Below are 22,110 nucleotides of genomic sequence, written 5' to 3'. Positions count from 1 at the left end.
TATATTGGGTTTAAGTATTGTTAACAAACTATGAATATATGAGTGTTCTGTACTTGTGAGAAGGTTAGCTATTGATGTCAGTGATTTATGAAATGACTGAAGTACCGGCAACATGAGGTAAAAACAAAAGTAGAAATAATGTAGAAAAAACAGGTCTAGCTGGGCCTGGCAACCAGACCTGGACATCATTTCTGGATGAGACAGCTCTTGGCCAGTTGTGTCCCAGAGCCCAGGAAGTCATTAGGAGGGACTCTGCCTAGGACTCCAGCTTCCCCTTATTCCCTCTGTGCCTGACTGCTTCATTGTCGGGTTCTTGGGCTTTAGGATTAGACGGCTGTGCTCATCTGGCTGAGGTTCTTGACTTTGGCTGCAGTAAGAATCACATAGTGAACTTGTCTGGTATGGATGTCTGGCCCCTACCTCACACCAGCAAAACTGGGATCTCTGGGGCTGGAGCTGATATTGGTATTTTTAAAAGTTCCTCATTTGATTCTTACTGTAGCCAGGGATGAGAACTACTGGAACCGTAGTCTCAGCAATGTTCCAGAGCTGGGAAAGATGTTTTAGCAGGGTTTGAGTCTAGAACCAGGTAGGCTTCTCATCACTCAGACCCAGGTGCAGAGACGGCAGAGACCAAGAATGAGAAAAGTTCATCTGAGGCAGATGGTGCTCTGTCAGAAAGAGCCTCTGAGGAAGCATCTAGGGAGAGGGTGAAGGACCTGAGACGGCTACAGAAGCAGGTAGTGCTGGGTGGAGAACCTTGTAAGGAGAAGTCAGAGTGAACATCTGAGGAGCAGTTCTCAAAAGATTATATATTAGGAGAGCTCAGAGTTTTAATCAGCTTTTTTTCTTTTTTCCTTAGGGAAACACATTTCTAGAAATTCACATAAAGAGCAGTGCATCAGTTTTGTAAACAATGGATAACTATAATATGGTCTCTATCGCGCTTGTCTAAACTCTCATGTGGGTCCTACCCACCCCAGTAGAGACCTACCTTCTCTGGACCTCATTCCAACTTGTGCCTGAGCATCTGGACTCCAGTGAAGATGTTTTCAGCAGTTTTGCCACCATCCTAGATCTAAGTTCTACCACCCACCCTGAAGACCTGTGGATTTCCAAAATATAACTGCAGATGGAGATAAACATTCTGGGTCCGACCCTGGTGTTGAAACCCATGGGAAAAGAGAGGGCAAAGCAGAGAATTCTCAATATTACAATGGGAAAATGCCATGCAGCAGCAGAAGAAAGGCTGGTTGCAAGAGATCCTGGCTCTGGATTGCCCTAGCGCTCCTATTGAGAGAAGTGCCCAGAAGGATGCAGGTTGCATGGTAGGTAAGGGTCCAGGGTTTGTCACCAGGGTTTGTCTGAGGTTTGATGAATATCCTCTGGGCTGAGAGTAATCAAATGTATAAAATATAGATTTCTAATCCTAAGGGTTAAGAATGGGATTCAGAGTTGCTTTTGGCTTGGCTATTAATATTCTGTGCAGCCCTGGGGGAAACGTTTAATTCCTCTGGGTGACACTTTTCTCATCTGTAAACAGGGATAATATTATATTTATTGATTTTAAGACACTTTTTTTTTTCACTTACTAGTGTCTCTATGTATGTCTTACAATCACCATGGACCAGGCAGACACTCTTAACCCTTACTTACTACTCTAACCTAAAATAACTCTCTCAGTAAGAATAAAGTAATATTTCTAAGTGATAAACAGCAATGTGTCACATTTAATTGGAATTGTTTTTCTTTCTTGGTGGTATGTGAAATAATGTTATATCTTATAACTGACACCATTTAGGCTTCCCTGGGGGAGAAGGCAATGGCACCCCACTCCAGTACTCTTGCCTGGAAAATCCCATGGATGGAGGAGCCTGGTGGGCTACGGTCCATGGGGTCGCTAAGAGTCAGACACGACTGAGCGACTTCACTTTCACTTTTCACTTTCATGCACTGGAGAAGGAAATGGCAACCCACTCCAGTGTTCTTGCCTGGAGAATCCCAGGGATGAGGGAGCCTGGTGGCCTGATGTCTATGGGGTTGCACAGAGTCAGACACGACTGAAGTGACTTAGCAGCAGCAGCAGCAGGATTCCCTGGTAGCTCAGATGGTAAGAGTCTGCCTGCAATGCAGGAGACCCAGGTTCTATCCCTGGGTTGGGAAGATCCTCTTGAGAAGAGAATGGCAACCCACTCCAGTATTCTTGCCTGGAGAATTCCATGGACAGAGGAGCCTGATGGGAAACAACAGTTCATGGGGTCGCAAAGAGTCAGACACGACTGAAGTGACTAACATTTTGACTTGTAGTTTCAATGGCATGTGATAACAGTACCTGCATCACGTTGTTATGAAGATGAAAGAGGATAATGCAAGGAAAGGAGTTAACACAGTGTTTGGGAAAAATAGATAAGAAGTGAGCAATTGGTCTTGGGCAAAGCAAGTGGAATGGAGGCCTTGTGAAGGTTTTACACACAAAGGAAAGACAGTAAAATCAAGAGAAGTTGTTAAAGGTATCCCAGGTCCTAGACTGAAATGGGGGGGAAGAGGAGATAAATTAAGAACCCAGTGGCTATCTCTATAAAGAAAGGACCACGGTGTATCCTCCTCTTTGGGGACAGAAGTCGGTATCCATTTTTCTCATTAAGTGCTCACTCCTAAAGGTGAAGACATAATTTAGTCTTTTCCCTTTGAAGCTGTGGCTGACTATACTGACGGGTCCATTTTCAGGCCCTGCCACTCAGGTCTTAGGCCCACCTTCAAAGGGGGTGGAGACTAGAAATGGCTTTATCTCTACAATCTAGTGGGACCTGAATTAGGTATCACTGCCAGCTGGAACAGTATCCAGGACCTTGGTAGCATGCCTACAACACTGAACTGACCTCTTGGTTTCCACAATTGCCAGAACGTACTTCGTTAACATTGTCTAAGGCCACTAGTTGAACTCCCTGGGGCTCGTTCTATAGTTGCTTTAGTTTTCCTCAATTTGGTGTCTTCCTATTGAGAAGGTCTCTATTTAATCATTTAATTTTGGTTCTTTTCCTCTCCTTACAGGCCCTATTCATGTTATTGAAGTGCCAGCTTACCTGAAATTATGTCAATAATATCTGCCACATCAAAAATGAAAACTTGAGAAAACATGTGATTCATTGCTCTCTCACGTAGTGTAGCGGATGCCCTATTATTGAGGTGTTTAAGTCTTTACACTGAAACTAACTGGCTCTTGCTGTCTGGGTTTAATCAGGTTCAGTTTCCTAATTGAAAATTAGAAGTTTAGAAATTCTCATGCTGACATTGGACAGCATCATCCACTCCTCTTCCAGTCCCTAAACCTCAACTACTCTGTATTCTGATGACTTTCCAATCCTAATTCTAGACTAGGATAATCACTGTCTATGTAATATATCTTTTAGGGAGAGTGTACTTGAATCATCTCTGGTTCTGGAAATGTTGCTGATACTCCGTGAAGGAAGAAGAAGGTGAACATGTTCTTGATCTGTTCCGCTGTTATGCAGCCAGGCTTTGAAGAAAATCTCCATGCTGACAATATCACTGTCTATAGTCTGAAGATCAATGTCAGTTGTCAGGATAGGACTCTCTGCAGAAGAAAGGGAAACAGTAGTTAGTGTTTAATTCTTTAGTTACAAATTTTGAAAAATATAAAATATTAAAAGCACCAATTTTTGAACCTATCAATTCTACCTCTAGATATCTAGCCTACAGACATTCTTGAATAGTACCTAAAGAGACATATGCAAAGATATTCAGCACAGCATTGTTGCAAAAACAAATAATCAGAGCCCCAAACAGGAAGCAATTCAAATGTCCATCAATAGGGAAATATTTAAATAAATTATGGCATAGACTATGGAGTATTATATAGCTGTTAGCAAAGTTAAATGTACTGACATGGAAAGCTAGGAGACAGTGAATACAGAAAGTTCTAGAACAGAGTATAGTGTGACTCATTTATATAAAAATAAAACTGTTAGCCTAAGTACATACATATGTATGGAAATGCCTTTTGCAGAGCTCTGGAAGTCCACTATTAAATTATTAATAGTGAACAGGAGTAGAAATAGAGCAGAATTCTGAGACACATTCACTTTTTATTATTCATACTTCTATACATTTGAATTTTGTTGTATTTATGTATTTTCTGTATTTAAAAAAATTTTAGAATACAAAAACAGTCAAAAATAATATAGCAATTCAAGTTCAGTTCAGGTCAGTCACTCACTCATGTGCGACTCTTTGCAACCACATGCACTGCAGCACAGCGGGCTTCCCTGTCCATCACCAGCTCCCAGAGCTTGCTCAAACTCATGTCCATCACGTCAGTGATGCCATCCAACTATCTCATCCTCTGTCGTCCCCTTCTCTTCCTGCCTTCAGTCTTTCCCAGCATCAAGGTCTTTTCCAGTGAGTCAGTTCTTAGCATCAGGTGGCCAAATTATTGGAGCTTCAGCTTCAGCATCAGTCATTCCAGTGAATATTCAGGACTGATTTCCTTTAGGATGGACTGGTTGGATCTCCTTGCAGTCCAAGAGACTCTCAAGAGTCTTCTCCAACACCACAGTTCAAAAGCATCAATTCTCCAGCGCTCATCTTTCTTTATGGTCCAACTCTCATATCCACAATGCAAGTTAAGTACTTACTTAACGAGGTCTTCAATTTTATGCTATTGTTTCACAGTGAAAATGTATTCAATTATTTCCTCTGTTATAAAACATAAATTTTAAAAAGACTAAGAGAGAAAAGATGAATTATAAGCTCCATCTTCTGATACAGAATTATACAAGTTTGCCATTGGTATACTACATCTCACAAGTGTGATTAGCAGCCAAGAAGACAGGGATGGTCTGGTGGAGTGTGATTTGATTTCCAATCTGAATGAATGGGACTAGGAAGGGGGGGGTGATGAGACTTTGCTGGTCTATTTCCTTCTTTAGGCAACCTAGCTCAGGAATTGGGATCTGGATCTGGACATAAAGTTTGTCAGTAAAAACCAAATATAAGGTGACAGAGGAAGCATAGAGAGAGGAAATGAGACAAGAGCTGGAAAGAAACTGAAGAGGAACCTGGATTTTTTTGCCTTACCATGATGGACTCTCAGAAATACTTTTACAAAGGGCCTAAGAAAAATCAGTCGCTCCAATGAATTAACTTCTATGTATGACTCATGGACCCCGAGGAGAGCGCTGGTTTATTTCTAGAACGACATTCCTGAGGACAAGTCTGCAGAGGGGGCAGACTCTCCACAGGGAACAAAGGGCTTCAGTCCAACGTGTTGGCACCCACACAGGGAAAGTGTGGTGAGACTTAAGTGACTTCATGTCATGTTTATCAACTTATTATGTGGCTGAAAAGGGGCACCAAATGCATTTCTCTTTGGCCCAGTATAATTAAAACTTCACCACTGGTTACGCTCGCCTTCTGAGGTGGACCATATTCTGCCTGTGGGATGTGAATCTTTCTAAATAAACATGCTTTCACTTAGAAAAAAACTTCTACCATCTTCTGTGAATAGTTATGAGGATTCATTAGCTAATGAACTCATTCCATCAAGCAATAATATTAATTATGTACTACATAGAAGCTGAAATACTATAAAAGGCATATGATACTCTTTACCTTAATGAGTTTATAAAGCAACATTATTCTTGACCACTTCTCCTTAAACTCTCATCTACTCCACTATGTTTTCAGGTACTACAGTGATAAATATGAAGTCATTGTCAAATAAATGCTCCTCATAAGTGAGGAGAAATGTTCTTTTTAATAACGGGAAATTTATTGTGTCATAGGAAAAACAAGAAGTAATTTTTCTGAGTCTGGACTTCAACTTGAGTAATAAGTAGGGAAATGACTGAACAGCTTCTCTTCAAAGAAGCAAAGCAGTTATTAAAGTATAAGGAGGCAGATATAGAACTAAATAAATGAAGTAGGAAAAAGGATCTCAAAAAGTAGAGCAGATGATACTGCTTTGAGTTCAAACAACAGAATTTTGGAGAAGAGAAGTGTTTCTTTTTTCCTCCCCAGTGAAATGGTAAAAGATTAGAAAATTCCTACCATGGGTATGGGGACAGAGCAAAGTATCTCCCCATTAAGAATCTGGAAATAAGAAAAATAGTGGTTTCCTTAGATAGTTAAAAAATAAAGTTGATACAGAGTGATGAAGTCAATGAAAAACAATCACTTTAAAAAGAATGGCTTACAGACCAAAGCAAGATTTGGCTGGAGCCTATGGATGGTATTGGCTCATCCAAAGAATGAATGGATCCATTAGAAGGACAGACGGTTGCCCAGAAATGGAGCACAGAGAAAGGGAGGAACCGCGGTAGATGCTGGCCTTGATCAGCCAAGCATAGCACAGAGGAGAGGGGGTGCTAGCTCAGTGAGGAGTCCCAGTGGCAGGAAGGCAGGATACATTTGTCAAGCTTCTGCTCTTCTTGGTGATTATAGTGGTTATGGTTTTTCCTCTAAAATATTTCCTCTAAAATATTCTTTAGTCTTGAGCTTGATAAGGTGAGTCTCTCTCTGAGAAGATGTTGATGAGACCAACTTTCTGATCCTGTAAAGCTGAAGAAGCAAGTCTGAAACATGGCACCTCTGTGAAGGAAAATGCCAGTCTTCCCTGCAGACACATTGTCAGTGTTGCTAAGTTCTTTCCAACTTCTGTTTTGCAATTGAAAGTTTGTACCTTTTACTCTTCCTCAGCTATTTCTCTGCTCTCCTTATTACACTTCCTGTTTGTTCTCTATATCTATAACTCTGTTTCTGTTTAGTTACGTTTGTTCATTTGTTTTGTTGTTTGGATTCTACATATAAGTGAAATATGAAAGTATCTGTCTTTCTCATTTCACTTAGAATAATAGCTTCTAGGTCTACCCATGTTGCTGCAGATGGCAGGATTTACTTCTTGTTTTTACTATGGCTGAGTAATAGTCCATAAAGAATATTCCACATCTTCTTTATCCATTCATCTATTGATGGGCACTTAGGTTTCTTTCATATCTAGGCTACTATAAATAATGTTACAATAAACATAGGGATGCACATATCTTTTAAAATTAGTGTTTTTTCTTCAAATAAACACCCAGGAGTGGAAATGATGGATCATATGGTAGCTCTATTTTTAACTTTTTGAGGAAACTCCATATTGTTCTTCACAGTGGCTGCACCAATTTGCATTCCCACTAACAGTGCGTGAGAGTTCCCTTTTCTCCACATTCTTGTCAACACTTGTTATTTGTTATTTGTTGTCTTTTTGATAACAGCCATTCTGACAGGTGCCAAGTGATTGTGGTGTTGATTTGCATTTCTCTGATGATTAGTGATGCTGAGCATCTTTTCATGTGCCTGTTGACAGAGCATGTCTTCTTTGGAAAGATGTCTTTTTAGGCCCCTTACCCATTTTTAAATTGGGTTGTTTGTTTTTTGATGTTGAGTTGTATAGGTTCTATGTATATTTTGAATATCAATCCTTTTTTTAGATATATCATTTGCAAAAGGCAGTAGGCTGCCTTTTCATTCTGTTGATTGTTTCCTTCACTGTGCAACACTTTTTTGGTTTGCTGTAGTTCCATTTGTTTATTTTTGCTTTGCTTCCCTTGCCTGAGTAGACATATCCCAAAAAATATCGCTAAGACTGATACTGAAGAGTTCACTGCCTATGTTTTCTTCTAGAAGTTTTATGGTTTCAGATCTTACATTTAATTTTTTAATCCATTTTGAGCTTATTTTTGTATACGGTGTGAGAGTTCTCTCCAACTTAATCTGTAGGTTCTTTGGAGAGCCGCTGAGTACAGCTTCTTCCTTTGAAACAGTTCTCAGGAGTCGCCACAAAGGCGCTGTGCTTCAGGTTTGAGGGGACCTTCTCAGAAACAGTCACATTGTCCAAGCTAAACAGTGATGTGAAAACCAGAACACTTTGGAGGGGGCACTTCTTTTCCATATTCTCTGTCACTGGTCAAGGCATTCATTTCTCTGTGCCTGAATTATAGCAGTAGCCTCTTAGCTGCCCCACTAAACTCCATTCTTTCCCCTTTGGTACTTCTTACTACCAGTTAATTTTTCTAAAACATAGTTTCACCAGATCCTTCCTTTGCTAAAGAGCATATTCTGCCTTTCTGTTGTCAGCTTCTTTATTCTCTTCACTCATTCTGAACCATTTGTTACTTCTCATTATTCCTCAAACACCCCCATGTACACGTGCTCAAGTTGCTAAGTCGTGTCTGACTCTTTGTGATCCTATGGACTATAGCCCACCAAACTTCTTTGTCCATGGGATTTTCTAGGCAAGAATACTGGAGTGGGTTGCCATTTCCTTCTCCAGGGGATCTTCTCAACCCAGGGATTGAACCCATGTTTCCTGCGTTGGCAGGCAGATTTTTTTTTTTTTTAACCACTGAGCCACAGAGGAAGCCCTATCATACATTCCTCCTCGTTTCTACTTGTTGAGAGCCTATCAACACCCCTGCCCCTCCATCCTCCAGCTTAGTACCCTGCATAGAGCTGAAGTTCAGCAAATGCCTATTCCTCAGCTCTTATTACTTTTTTCTGTAACTCTTCTGCTTCAACTATATTAGTCTCCTTGCCATGTTATTTCCTTCCTTAGTGCTTTTTCAATCTATGGCCTGCAGTTCCTTCAGAATTCAACTCAGACTGACTTTTTCTAGGAAGTTATGCTTAATTATGGGCTTCCCAGTGGAAAAGAACCCATCTGCCAATGCAGGAGACATAAGAGAGGTGGGTTCGATCCCTGGGTTGGGATGATTCTCGGGAGAAGGAAATGGCAACCCACTCCAGGGTTCTTGCCTGGAAAATCCCATGGACAGAGGAGACTGGCAGGCTATGGTCCATAGGGTCTCAGAGTCAGACACAACTGAAGCGACTTAGAATGCAAACACATGTTTAATTATATCCTCCCTATTTGATTTTATTTTTTTTATTTTTTAATTTTTTTTCCTATTTGACTTTAATCAGTAGCCCCTGAGTATCTCTGGGCTTCATTTGGGCAATACTAATTATACTTGTTACTTTGTTTCTCCTGAAAGGTTTTCTGATTCTTTGTTTTTTTTGCTTGTTTGTTTGTTTAATGAAAGGTGGTGAAATGTAGTAGAAAGACAAGGGTTTGAATATGGCTTGAAAGTTGTTAGCTATGTTACTTTGGGCAAAGTGGGGAAAGCACAACCTATTTCATAGTTATAGGAGGCATAAGAAATGAGATGATTACCTAAGAATGGCATATAGCAGGTCTAACAAACAGGATTTTCTTCCTTTTCTCTCATCAGCAAAATGAGTTGCTCTTACAGGAAAAGAAGATACTTTCCTTTTTAAAAACTATTTTTCCCCCTACTTGCTTATCTCGGTGACTTTCTCCTTGCCACCAACAAACATTAAGAACATCAACACTTGGTATTGCGTTCTTCACAAATACAACTAAATGTACTAAACCTGCGGAATGGGGAGGAGACTTCTCAGACGAAGATCAGCTCTCATATTGACTGGTGAGCAGGGTAGTCAATGAGACCGGTCCCACTGAGGTTACGAACTAAAAGTTTACTGGAGTCAATGCGTGGCTCTCACAGCAGAGGGCTTTGAGTTGTTTGGGTGTTCCTGACAGAGAGGAAGGCCTGGTCTGTTGCAGTTTAGCTGTAGCCAGCATTTTCATTCAGGTTTTGGACTTACTCTGCCTCCCTGTGGCCGTAAGCAGTGATATCCTTCACTGAGCTAAGCTTTTCTGGAAGAGCCACAATAACAGGAAAGACTAAGAGAAACTATGAGCGCTGAAGAATTGATGCTTTTGAACTGTGGTGTTGGAGAAGATTCTTGAGAGTCCCTCGGACTGCAAGGAGATCCAACCAGTACATCCTTAAGGAAATCAGTCCTGACTATTCATTGGAAGGACTGAAGTTGAAGCTGAAACTCCAATACTTTGGCCACCTTCTGTGAAAAACTGACTCATTGGAAAAGACCCTGATGCTGGGAAAGATTGAAGGTGGGAGGAGAGGGGACGACAGAGGAACTATTCTCAGGGAGGATACTATTGCCATTCATTTGTTCATTCACTTACTTGTCATTCAAATGATTATTAGTACCTTCCATGAGCTAGGCACTGCTTGGGGTCAACAATGAAAATGACAAACTCTTTGCTTTTACTGTTTACCATTCTAGTGGGAGAACAGACAATAAACAAACACCTAAAATGGAAAACAATTACAGATAATAATAGGTAACTTTGAAGAAAAATAAATCAGGATATTTGTGTGTGTGTGTGTAAACTTTTCTCTTGGTTGGCCAGGGAAGAAGCATGCTCTAAGAAGGTAACAGCTGAGCAGAGACTTGAACCAAGTGAAGGAGGGAGTCATGAAAACATCGATGGAAAGATTGTTCCTTGCAGAGGAATCAGCAAGGTCAAAGGTCTTAAAGTGAGAATGACCTTGGTATATTGGAGGACTAGCAGGAAGGCTAAAGCAGAAAAAGGGAGGAAGTGAGGACAGGCAGGTAAGCAGCCGAGGTGAAGGATGAGATCTCCCCAAAGGACCGCACTCATGTAACAACAGGTAGTCACTACACCTGTCCCTAAGAAGGGTGGGTTCCATTATGGCAAGCCTTTGACTCGGCTTAGGGGAGAAGTGTGCAAGACTGGGGCAGAAGAGAACCCGTACTCCTTTCTCTGTTCTTCTTTATAGCTCTTGGCTCCTAAACAATTGTTGAATTAGTATTCTAAAGATATTTGTTTGAAGGTGTGCCAAACTGTTAGCTTGTGTGGGATACCCATGTCTCAGTCCAGGCTTTCCACACATACTTTTCCTGTCCTGTGGTGGTAGTGGGCAGTGGTTGAAAAATGAGAGAAGAATCTGGGAGTCCCATGAGCAGAACTCAGGCAGGGATCCCTCAGCTTGTAGTGGACAGGCCTCTTTTCCAGCCTTAGCAGTCACCCAGAGGGTTTTGCAATGGAAGGTCAAGCTGATGCAGCCTAAGTTGGGCTGAAAAAAGAAAGAAGCCTCGACTGTTAACTAAAGAATGTAATACTATTGATTCACAATGGATGATATACATTATTAGAGACTAAGGATGTATGGGCATCTCTTGCTCTGAGACATGTTCTAATATAATTCCAGATGTAAAATTTCAGCCTTTACTAAGTAGATGAATTAGAAACAAAAATGTTTCCAGAGCAATTACTTTAGCTGGGAGAGTAATCTTTTCAGAATTGCTTTCTCAGGCCTGTTTGTTCCTAAGGGTGCAGAAGCCTGTGACTGGTTGTAGGGACCTCCTAATGGGAGAAGCTCCATGGGATCCTCAGACATCTGGAGCTGTGGGAGCAACACCCCATGACAAGGAGTTGACAATATTCCCTGCCATCCAATCATTTTTTTTGCCCAAGTCACATGGCTTCCTAGTTCCTGACCAGGGATCAAACCCAGGCCCCCTGCAGTGGAAGTTCAGAGTCCTAACCACTGGACAACAGGGAACTCCCATCTAATCCTGCTTTGAGAGACCTCACTTGCCCTGCCCTGGCCAGCCCAAATAGAGAGGAGAGCTTGTAGATGTGATAAAGAGGGTCCTGGTTATGGACAGGCATCTGCATGCCTGTGGATACCAGATGTAGCACCTTACCCACCTCTACTGACCTAGCATTAGCACAGGGTCTGGAATACAACAGGGAGCTCAGAAAATGTTTCACTGTACAAATAATCATAGCCAATATGCTCCTAACTTCCTCGTGATCTTAGACCAGTCATCACTTCTAAGTTCAATTTCTTCATCTATAAAGTGGATGATGATAATACCTAGGCTTAGGGTTCATTTAAGTATAAAATGATGATACTGGAAAGCACTTTGTAGACTTAAAAGCATAATGAAACTATAAGGGGTGAAATAGTAGAAAGCTGCCTCCCAGCTGTCTACACATGAACATTTTAGTTACTAAATGCCAGGGCCATTTCTTTCCTTTTTTCTTGGTGACATTTTTGTCTTCAATAATCATATTATATCATACTTATATGATTCAATTTGTAAGAAAATATATTTTATTTGTGGGTCTCAATTAGCTCTATTTTCATTTTACTGAGAAAAAAATTACGACTCACATGCAAAAGGGGTTGATCACTACTGACTGAGACATACCAAGATCTAAAGCATAGTTTGACTTCGTAAACACAAGACTTAGAAGGTATTTTAAAACTCTTCCTTTTCTGCACAAATTTACGTATTCTATAAACAAAAAGCATTTAATGTAAATTGCAATGCAAATTAGAAAAGTGGATGGGGACAAGTGTTTTCAAAGGCACTGCGGTGGGGGAGGAGAGTAGGGAAATGGTTGTTTAGGAAAAGGAGGAAGTGGGATTAGGACGGCATTAAATCTATTGGTGTGGCCCTGATGCCAATGCAGTAGACATGGGATCGATCCCTGGGTCAGGAAGACCCCCTGGAGAAGGAAATGGTATGGCCCTGAGAACTCAGACCAAGGAGTTTGCCTTCTTAATGCCCAAGCGAGCTAAGAGAAAGATCTACTTCGAGATGAAAATAAAAGTTGGAGGAACCAAGAAAGGCTGTAAGACTTACTGGGGATTTAGGTAGAGTAAGGAAATGTTTTAAAAAAGGGGACAGAAACTAAAGAAAGTCCTAAAACATATCCTGAACAACAGCAATACATGAACCATGAACTTCCAGATGTTCAAGCTGGTTTTAGAAAAGGCAGAGGAACCAGAGATCAAATTGCCAACATCTGCTGGATCATCGAAAAAACAAGAGAGTTCCAGAAAAATATCTATTTCTGCTTTATTGACTATGCCAAAGCCTTTGACTGTGTGGATCACAATAAACTGTGGAAAATTCTGAAAGAGATGGGAGTACTAGACCTCCTGACCTGCCTCTTGAGAAACCTGTATGCAGGTCAGGAAGCAACAGTTAGAACTGGACATGGAACAACAGACTGGTTCCAAATAGGAAAAGAAGTACGTCAAGGCTGTATATTGTCACCCTGCTTATTTAACTTATATGCAGGGTACATCATGAGAAACATTGGGCTGTAGGATGCACAAGCTGGAATCAAGATTGCCAGGAGAAATATCAATAGCCTCAGATATGCAGATGACACCACCCTTATGGCAGAAAGTGAAGAAGAACTAAAGAGCCTCTTGATGGAAGTGAAAGAGGAGAGTGGAAAAAGTTGGCTTAAGCCTCAACATTCAGAAAACTAAGATCATGGCATCTGGTCCCATCACTTCATGGCAAATAGATGGGGAAACAGTGGAAACAGTGGCAGACTTTATTTTTCTGGGTTCCAAAATCACCGCAGATGGTGACTGCAGCCATGAAATTAAAAGACACTTACTCCTTGGAAGGAAAGTTATGACCAACCTAGACAGCATATTAAAAAGCAGAGACATTACTTTGTCAACAAAGGTCCATCTAGTCAAGGCTATGGTTTTTCCAGTAGTCATGTATGGATGTCAGAATTGGACTATAAAGAAAGCTGAGTACCGAAGAATTGATGCTTTTGAAGTGTGGTGTTGGAGAAGACTCTTGAGAGTCCCTTGGACTGCAAGGAGATCCAACCAGTCCATCCTAAAGGAAATCAGTCCTGAGTGTTCATTGGAAGGACTGATGCTGAAGCTGAAACTCCAATACTTTGGCCACCTGATGTGAAGAGTTGACTTATTGGAAAAGACCCTGATGCTGGGAAAGATTGAGGGCAGGCGGAGAAGGGTACTACAGAGGATGAGATGGTTGGATGGCATCACCGAATCAATGGACATGGGTTTGGGTGGACTCTGGGAGTTGGTGATGGACAGGGAGGCCTGGGGTGCTGCGGTTCATGGGGTCGCAAAGAGTTGGACATGACTGAGCAACTGAACTGAACTGAACTGAAACAACAGCAATAAAAATCTGGGTAACAGTTTTGTAATCCTCTATATATGTATGCATTTTTACATTATCAAAGGTATACCTTCAAGGTATTAGATTCTTAGACGTGAGAGTGGTGAGTCAAAAGTAAATGCCTAAAGAAAAAAGCAATCGCCTAAGTAGTTTTGTTAGATACTACCAGTTATTGTTCAGTTGCTAAGTCATGTGTGTCCAACTCTTTGTGATTCCATGGACTGCAGCACACCAGGCTTCCTTGTCCTTTACTATCTCCTGGAGTTTGCTCAAACTAATGTCCATTGAGTCGGTGATGCCATCCAACCATCTCATCCTCTGTTGCCCCCTTCTCCTCCTGCCCTCAATTTTTCCCAGCATAGGTTTTTTCAGTGGGTTGTACCATTGTATATTCTACCAGCATTGAGTGGAAATGTAGCGTCACCAACAGAATGTATTGTTATACTTCTGTTGTTGCCATACTTTTTAACTTTTGTTGATTTAAAGGTGGAAATGGTATGCTGGTATAGTCTTAGTTTTCATTTCTCTAATTATGATTGAGGTTGACCATATTTTTATGTGTTTAAGGGCCATTAAAAATTTTTTTTATTAATTAAAAAATTATCTGTATATATCTGTTGTTCACTTTTCTATAGGGTTTTTGGTCTTTCCCCCCCACCTTGATTTTTAAGCATTCTTTATATATTAGAGATATTTGTCACCTTCCCCCCAAGATATCAATTATAAATACTTTCTCCTAGTTTTTCAGTTTTCTTTTTATAAAAACTGACTAATTAATTTTTATTTTTGGCGCATCAGGTCTTCGTTGTTTTTCGCTGGGTTTCTCTGGCTGTGTGGAGAAGGGGCTGCTCCTTGCTGTGGCGCACAGGCTCTATGGCGCGTAGGTTTCAGGAGTTGTGTCTCAAGGGCTCAGTAGCTATGGCTTGCGGGCTCCAGAGGGTAAGCTTAGAAGTCGTGGCGCACAGGCTGAGCTGCTCCAAGGCATGTGGAATCTTCCTAGGCCAGGGATTGAACCCATGTTCCCTGCATTGGCAATCAGATTCTTACCCATTAGACCACCAGGAAAGTCCCAGTTGTCTTTTTGATTTTGTTTATGGTGACCTTTGCCATGCCTAAGATTTTAATTTTTACATAGTGAATTTTTATGTAGTTAAATAAATTACTGCACCTGGATTTTGAGTCATAGGTAGAAAATCTTTCCCTATGCTATGATTATAAAGAAATTCACCAGGGTTTTCTTTAACTACTTTTAAAATATCATTCTTAACATTAATGTCCCTGGTCCCTTTGGAATATTTTCTAGATAGCTAACCACTTGTCCCAGACCACTTTTTGAACCATCTGTGCTCTAGTGATTTGTCATCTTCATCCTATACTAAATTCATATAAGTACTTGTGTCTATTTTTGACCGCAATCAATTTTTTTTTTTTTTACCCATTGGAATGGTTTTCAGTTTTACTGAAAGTCCCTTTGGGAATCAATCTTTGTACTGTGCTAACTATGCTCTAGTGTTGGGTATATGATAGGTATGATTTCAGATAGAGAAGTAGCCAGATTGTACTAAGATTGAGTGGGAGCAATCAAGTCATTTGCCAAGTAGAGCAGGGGTGTGCTTATTTCTGAGTGTCAGTGGATGAGGAGGAAAGAACAGGAGGAAAGAAGAGTTGGAACTTAGTCAGAATAACTTGTCATAATCTCCTAAAGATAGAGAGAGATAATGAAGAACTTGACCTTGTTAATCTAAATAGAAGATGGAAGAGGAGGTAAAAAGGAGGAACTAAACTGCTGAGAATGATAAGGGCCTTCCAATCTAATACCTGACGAACTCATCTTCCTGTCAATAACAGCTACAAGCTCTGGATATTATTAAAAAACAAAACAAAATAACGACCTGAGGGCTCTTGAGCCTGAACAAAGAGATTTGTGAGAAGAGCTGAAACTTAGAGTAAGTGATCAGCAAGGAATGAGTTTCCCATTTTTTTGTACCTTTGTCCTGCAGGTAGCCTCCATCACAGCAGTGTAGGGTCAACTAAAGCTTCAATACAAAGACCTCTGTCTTTCATTAGCACTACCAGGGGAAGCAACCTGGGGCAACCAGAGCCTCTGGTGAGTGAGGAGGAAATCAACAAAGGGAGAAAGCCAGGGTCAAAGAGTCCAGATACCTAGCTGACCCCAGGTGGGGCAAACTGGAAGCAGCCCCTAGTTTAAGCTTAAAGAATGGAACTGACATTTCAGTGAGGGAGGGGCCTACTGCAGGTCATGAAATGTTGCAGTTTGAGTCTAACAAAGTTAACTGTTTGCTAAAACAAACACTTTTCAGAATAATATAATAGATTTCAGAGTCTATACAGCATAAAGGAAATATAACCCAAATGTTTTCGGCATACAAAGAATCAGAAAATGTGACCCAATTTCAGAGGAAAATACAGTCAATAGATGCAAACTCAAGATGACAAAGATGTTAGAGTTGTCAGACAAGGACTTTAAAGCAGCATAATTAAAATTATGGTCGTAAGGAACGGAAAATACATTCAATATGAATGAAAAGATAGGAAATATCAATGGAGAAATAGAAAATATAAAAAAGTACCAAATGGAAATTTTAGAACTGAAAAGTATACTATCTCCCCACATGAGCCTAATAGCAGAACGGAGATGAGAGATGAGAATCAGTGAATTTAAAGACAGATCAACAGAAATCATCTGATCTGAAGAAGAGAAAGAAAAGAGTTTGGACAAAGTGAAACAAACAAGCAGAAAATCACAGAGCTTTAGGGAACCGTGGAACAATTTTGAAAGGTTTAACATGTGGGTAATTGGAGTACCAGAGGAGTGAAGCGAGGGAATGAGACAGAAAAGAAAAATCTGAAGAAATAATGGTTACAAATTTCTCAAATTGGGTTAAAGATATAAATTTACAGATTAAAGAAGCTCAGTTAACCCAAACAAGAAATCTGTGTCCAGTTACATAACTATAAAACTGCTTAAAGACACACATAAAGAGAAAATTCTTGAAAGCATCCAGAGACTTGATCCTTTACATAAAGGGGAAGGTGATTTAAGGACTGTGACTTTTACTGAGCAATCCTGGAAAGTGGGGAGACAGTGGAGCGATATCTTTAATGTGCTGAAAGAAAAAAAGAGTACTGTCAACCCTTAAGTCTATGTATAATAAAAATGTCCTTCAAGAATGAAAGTGAAATTTACATTTTCAGATAACAGCTAAGAGAAGTTGTCATTACCAGAAACAAGCTACAGGAAATATTAAAGTTCTTTGACCTGAAGGAAATGATACCTAAGGGAAAGCTGGATCTTTAGGAATAAATAAAGAACACTAGAAACAGTAAATATAAAACCTATTTTTCTCTCAGCTTCTATAATATACACATGGTTGTTTAAAGCAAAAACATAATATTGCCTTGTGAAGTTTATAACGTAGGTTTAACACACATGACAACTATAACAAAAAGACAATGTGTATATGTGTGTGTGTGCACGGGGATAAATGGACCCACATAGTTGCAAAGTTTGTTTGATATCCATGACATTGTACTGTATTAATTCTAAGTAGGCTGTAAACAAGTTAAAATATATTTTAATCCCCACAAGGTTTCTACTTTATGTGAAGTACTGTAATACTGAGGTTTCTATGTTTTATGTGAAGTGTACTATATTGACTCTAAGTAGACTTTCAAAAGTTAAGAATGTATAATGTAATCCCTATAGAAGCCACTAAAAATAATGCAAGGAAATATAGCTAAATTATAATAGCTAAGACTGAATTCTGAATATGTTTGGTAATCCAGAGAAAAGCAGGAAAACAGGGAAAAGATGAACAAAAACCAGAGAGGACAAACAAAAAATAAAATGACAGACAGACCTAAATCCAACAATGTCAATATTTATGGTAAATGGTAATGGAGTATACACTCAAAAAAAAGAGCAGAGAATAGCATAATAGCTATTATTAAAAAGCAAGACCCAATTATATTCTGTCTATAAAAGATACACTTTAAGTATAAAGACACAAATGGGTTGAAATTAACCATAAATATGGTAAGACTCACGAAAAATAAAAACATGTGCCCACACAAAGGTATGTGTACAGATATTTGTAGAAACTTTAGTAACTACAGTCAAAAGCTAGAAACAACTGAACATCCATTAACAGAAAAATGGTTAAACAATATATGGTATAATCATATAATATAATGCTACTTAGAAAGAAAAAGAAACTAATAACTACTTGTTGATATAAACAACATAAATGAATTTTAAAATCTAATGAAAGAGTCAGACAAAAGATTGTATACCATCTATACGATCCTGTTTATATAAAATACAAACTAATCTACAGACAGAAACCAGATCAGCGGTATACGCGAGGGGTGGAGTGTAAAGAGGCAAGAAGAACCCTTTGGGGTGGATGGGAGTGTTCTGTATCTTGACTGTGGTGATGATTTGTGGGCATATACAAATGTCGAAACTCATTGGCTTGTACATTTTGGATGAAACTTGTGCTGTGCTTAGTCGCTCAGTCGTGTCCAATTCTTTGCCACCCCATGGACTGTAGCCTGCCAGGCTCCTCTGTCCACGAGGATTCTCCAGACAAGAATACTGGAGTGGGTTGCCATGCCCTCCTCCAAGGGATCTCAATGCAGGGATCGAACCCAGGTCTCTTGCATTGCAGGCTGATTCTTTACGTCTGAGCTACAAGGGAAGTCCATGAATACTGAAGTGGGTAGTCTATCCCTTCTCCAGGGGATCTTCCCAACCCAGGAATTGAACCAGAGTCTCCTGCATTGCAGGTGGATTCTGAACCATCTGAGCTACTGGAGAAGCAGGAACGAAACTTTTAGTATGCAAATTATTCTTCAAAAGAGGTGAGGAAAAAATTAAAAGACCTAATTTTCAAATAACTTTAGGTTTTCTACTGAACTCTAAAAAAATTCTTCAATTTTTAAGAAGAGAAGAGGTGCCATTTTTCTGAAGCCATGCATGCCTCCTGTTAATAAATGTCTCTGTGTTAAAAATCTTTAGGTAGTAAAAGAACAGTGGCTCTAATTTAGTCTTAATGCCACAGGGAAATAACTGTAATATAATTTTCAAAGACAAACTCAATGGATAGCTGCATTTTCTGATGTATTTTTAAGGATACCAAAAAGAGAAAAAAATCAGTAAGTAGAATTCTGACAACTGTACTGAAGCATGAATCATAGAAAAGTTTTCTTTTTTTCTGGAATCCTTTAGGAAGCCATGAATCTTTATCTTATATGTTTGGGCTGTTAACATTTGGTATTTCCTGAGAACACATATGGATAAAATAGCTTGACATCGATCCCTGGCAAAGACTAGGAGGAAATACTAAACAGATGGTTTGTGAGCACTTAGAAAAGGAACCTGATATTCTTGTGGTACCAAGGCCAAGAAATAGAGGCCGGTTGACAGCATTGTTAAGATGATTTGTAACTAGTTGAAAGACTTACATACCCAATGAATGCAGACCGCTGTTAACATGGATGACACTCTCCGGATGCCAAAATGCATTGATCACAGTGGCTGTTTCAGTTTTGTCGTATTGATTACTTAGTCATTCTTTGGAAAGCTATTATAAAATTTTACTACATGCAAATGAATATAGGCAACACATATTTAAGCTATGAAGCATAACAGCAAAATGAACACTCAGGAAGCCTTTATTTAACTTAAGATGTGGATCAACAATGCTAGTAAGGTATCTATATGCTTTGCTCTGATCTTCTCTAAGGGAAACACTGCTACACTGAATTTTTAAAAATCTTATCTTTCCTTTTAAAGCTAACTTTAGTAAATACTTTATTATTTTAGTTTTGCTTGAGCTTTATAAAGAGGTATCTTATTGTCTTCATTCTTGGTTATCTGTTTTTTTCCCCAGTATTGAAAAGATTTGTCAACATTGTTGTAGGTAGCTGTGGTTCATTCATTTCCATAACTGTATGATATTCTACTTTGTGAATATACGTTGTAATGGTAAAAGAATCTGCCTGCCAATGCAGGAGACATAGGCTTGATCCCGTGGTTGGGAAGATACCCTGGAGAAGGGAATGGCAACCCACTCTAGTATTCTTGCCTAGAAAATCCCATGGACAGAGAGCCTGGCAGGCTACAGTCCACGGAGTTGCAAAGCGTCAGACACCACTGAGCAACTGAGCATGACACATTTATTCATGAGTCATTCAACAGACATTTGAGTACTCTAATTTTTGGCTTTTTAAATAATATCAATATTCATGTTCTTGTACATGTCTTCAAGTGCATATTTATAAAAAGTTTTTCTGGAGACATTCTCCTAGGGATGGAACTGCTAGGTTGTAGGGTATTATGAATGTTACTTTATAACAAAATGACAATTTGTGAAACAATTACATTCTTCCTGTTAGTATGTAAGAGTTTCCATGCTCTTCTATTGCTAACACTCCTATGAGACTTCTTAATTTTTTTGCAAACTAGTGGGTATAAGATGGGATATCATTGTTTTAATTCGTGTTTCCCTGGTTATGAATGATGGTGAGAATTTTTCTTATGTTAATTTTTCATGAGATTTCCTCTTCTGTGACATACCTGTTCAGACTTTTTGTTTATTTAAAAATTGGATGGTCTTTTTTTAAAAATCAAGTTTCAGGCATTCCGTATTCTGGACAGCAACTACTGGTCACATGAGTTGTAAATACAGTTATGACATGTCATTATTTTCTTCATGGTGTTTCTGATGAATAGAAATTCTTAATTTTGAAATAATCAAATACCATAAAATATCAATCTTTTACTTTACGGTTAGCAAATTTACTCTTCCTCTTCCCTAAGTGAAGTGAAGTGAAGTGAAGTGAAGTGAAAGTTGCTCAGTCATGTCCGACTCTTTGCAACCCCATAGACTACACAGTCCATGGAAATCTCCAGGCAGGAATACTGGAGTGGGTAGCCTTTCCCTTCTCCAGGGAATCTTCCCAGCCCAGGGATCGAACCCAGGTCTCCCACATTGCAGGCAAATTCCTCTTCCTTAACTTTGGTGATAAAATTTTCTCCTGTATTTTCCTGCAAATTTTTAAAGTTTTAACTTTCATATTTGTCTTTAATCTATTTAAAATATAGTATTGTAAATGGCCTGCAGTAGGGATCAAATTTCATTTTTTCCCATATGGAATGCTTATAGTTCCAGTATGACTTAATGACTAGATCCATTCTTTCCCATTGCTTTGTCATGTCAACTTAGCCACATATCAAGTTTTCATATAATGTGGCTGTCTGTTTCTGGGTTCTCTCATCTGTTCTAAACTGGATATTTGTCTTTCCCTGTAGAAATACAACAAACACTATCTTAATTAGAATAGCCTTATATTAGTAATCATCTTAATATCAGGCAAGGGAAACCTTTAGCTTTAATGTATATTTTCAGTTCAGTTCAGCTGCTCAGTCGTGTCTGACTCTTTGCAACCCTATGAACCGCAGCATCACCAGGCCTCCCTGTCCATCACCAACTCCCAGAGTCCACCCAAACCCATGTCCATTGAGTCAGTGATGCCATCCAACCATCTCATCCTCTGTCGTCCCCTTTTCCTCCTGCCCTCAATCTTTCCCAGCATCAGGGTCTCTTCAAATGAGTCAGCTCTTCACAACAGGTGGTCAAAGTATTGGAGTTTCAGCTTCAACATCAGTTCTTCCAATGAACACTGAGGACTGATCTCCTTTAGGATGGACTGGTTGGATCTCCTTGCAGTCCAAGGGACTCTCAAGAGTCTTCTCCAACACCATAGTTCAAAAGAATCAATTCTTCAGTGCTCAGCTTTCTTTATAGTCCAACTCTTACATCCATACATGACTATTGGAAAAGCCATAGCCTTGACTAGATGGACCTTTGTTGACAAAGTAATGTCTCTGCTTTTTAATATGCTGTCTAGGTTGGTCATAACTTTCCTTCCAAGGAGTAAGTGTCTTTTAATTTCATGGCTTCAATCACCATCTGCAGTGGTTTTGGAGCCCAGAAAAGTAAAGTCAGCCACTGTTTCCACAGTTTCCCCATCTATTTGCCATGAAGTGATGGGACCAGATGCCATGATCTTAGTTTTCTGAATGTTGAGCTTTAAAGCCAACTTTTTCACACTCCTCTTTCACTTCCATCAAGAGGCTCTTTAGTTCTTCTTCACTTTTTGTCATAAGGGTGGTGTCATTTGCATATCTGAGGT

General features: G+C 39.6%; 1 protein-coding gene across 1 annotated transcript in view; it reads right to left on the bottom strand.

The window, feature by feature from the left end:
* The window catches only part of M1AP (meiosis 1 associated protein), a 90,593-nt gene that overhangs the window by 23,040 nt on the left and 45,443 nt on the right, over positions 1-22,110 (bottom strand). Inside the window, exon 5 of the mRNA XM_020895568.2 lies at positions 3,422-3,595. Coding sequence (XP_020751227.2) covers positions 3,422-3,595 — 174 coding nt within the window. The remainder of the gene's footprint in view (positions 1-3,421; positions 3,596-22,110) is intronic.

The sequence above is a fragment of the Odocoileus virginianus genome, chromosome 2 (assembly GCF_023699985.2).
Source record: "Odocoileus virginianus isolate 20LAN1187 ecotype Illinois chromosome 2, Ovbor_1.2, whole genome shotgun sequence".
In the NCBI taxonomy this organism is placed as follows: Eukaryota; Metazoa; Chordata; class Mammalia; order Artiodactyla; family Cervidae; genus Odocoileus; species Odocoileus virginianus.
Note: the sequence above shows the minus strand (reverse complement) of the source record. Positions and strands in the feature narration are given on the sequence as shown.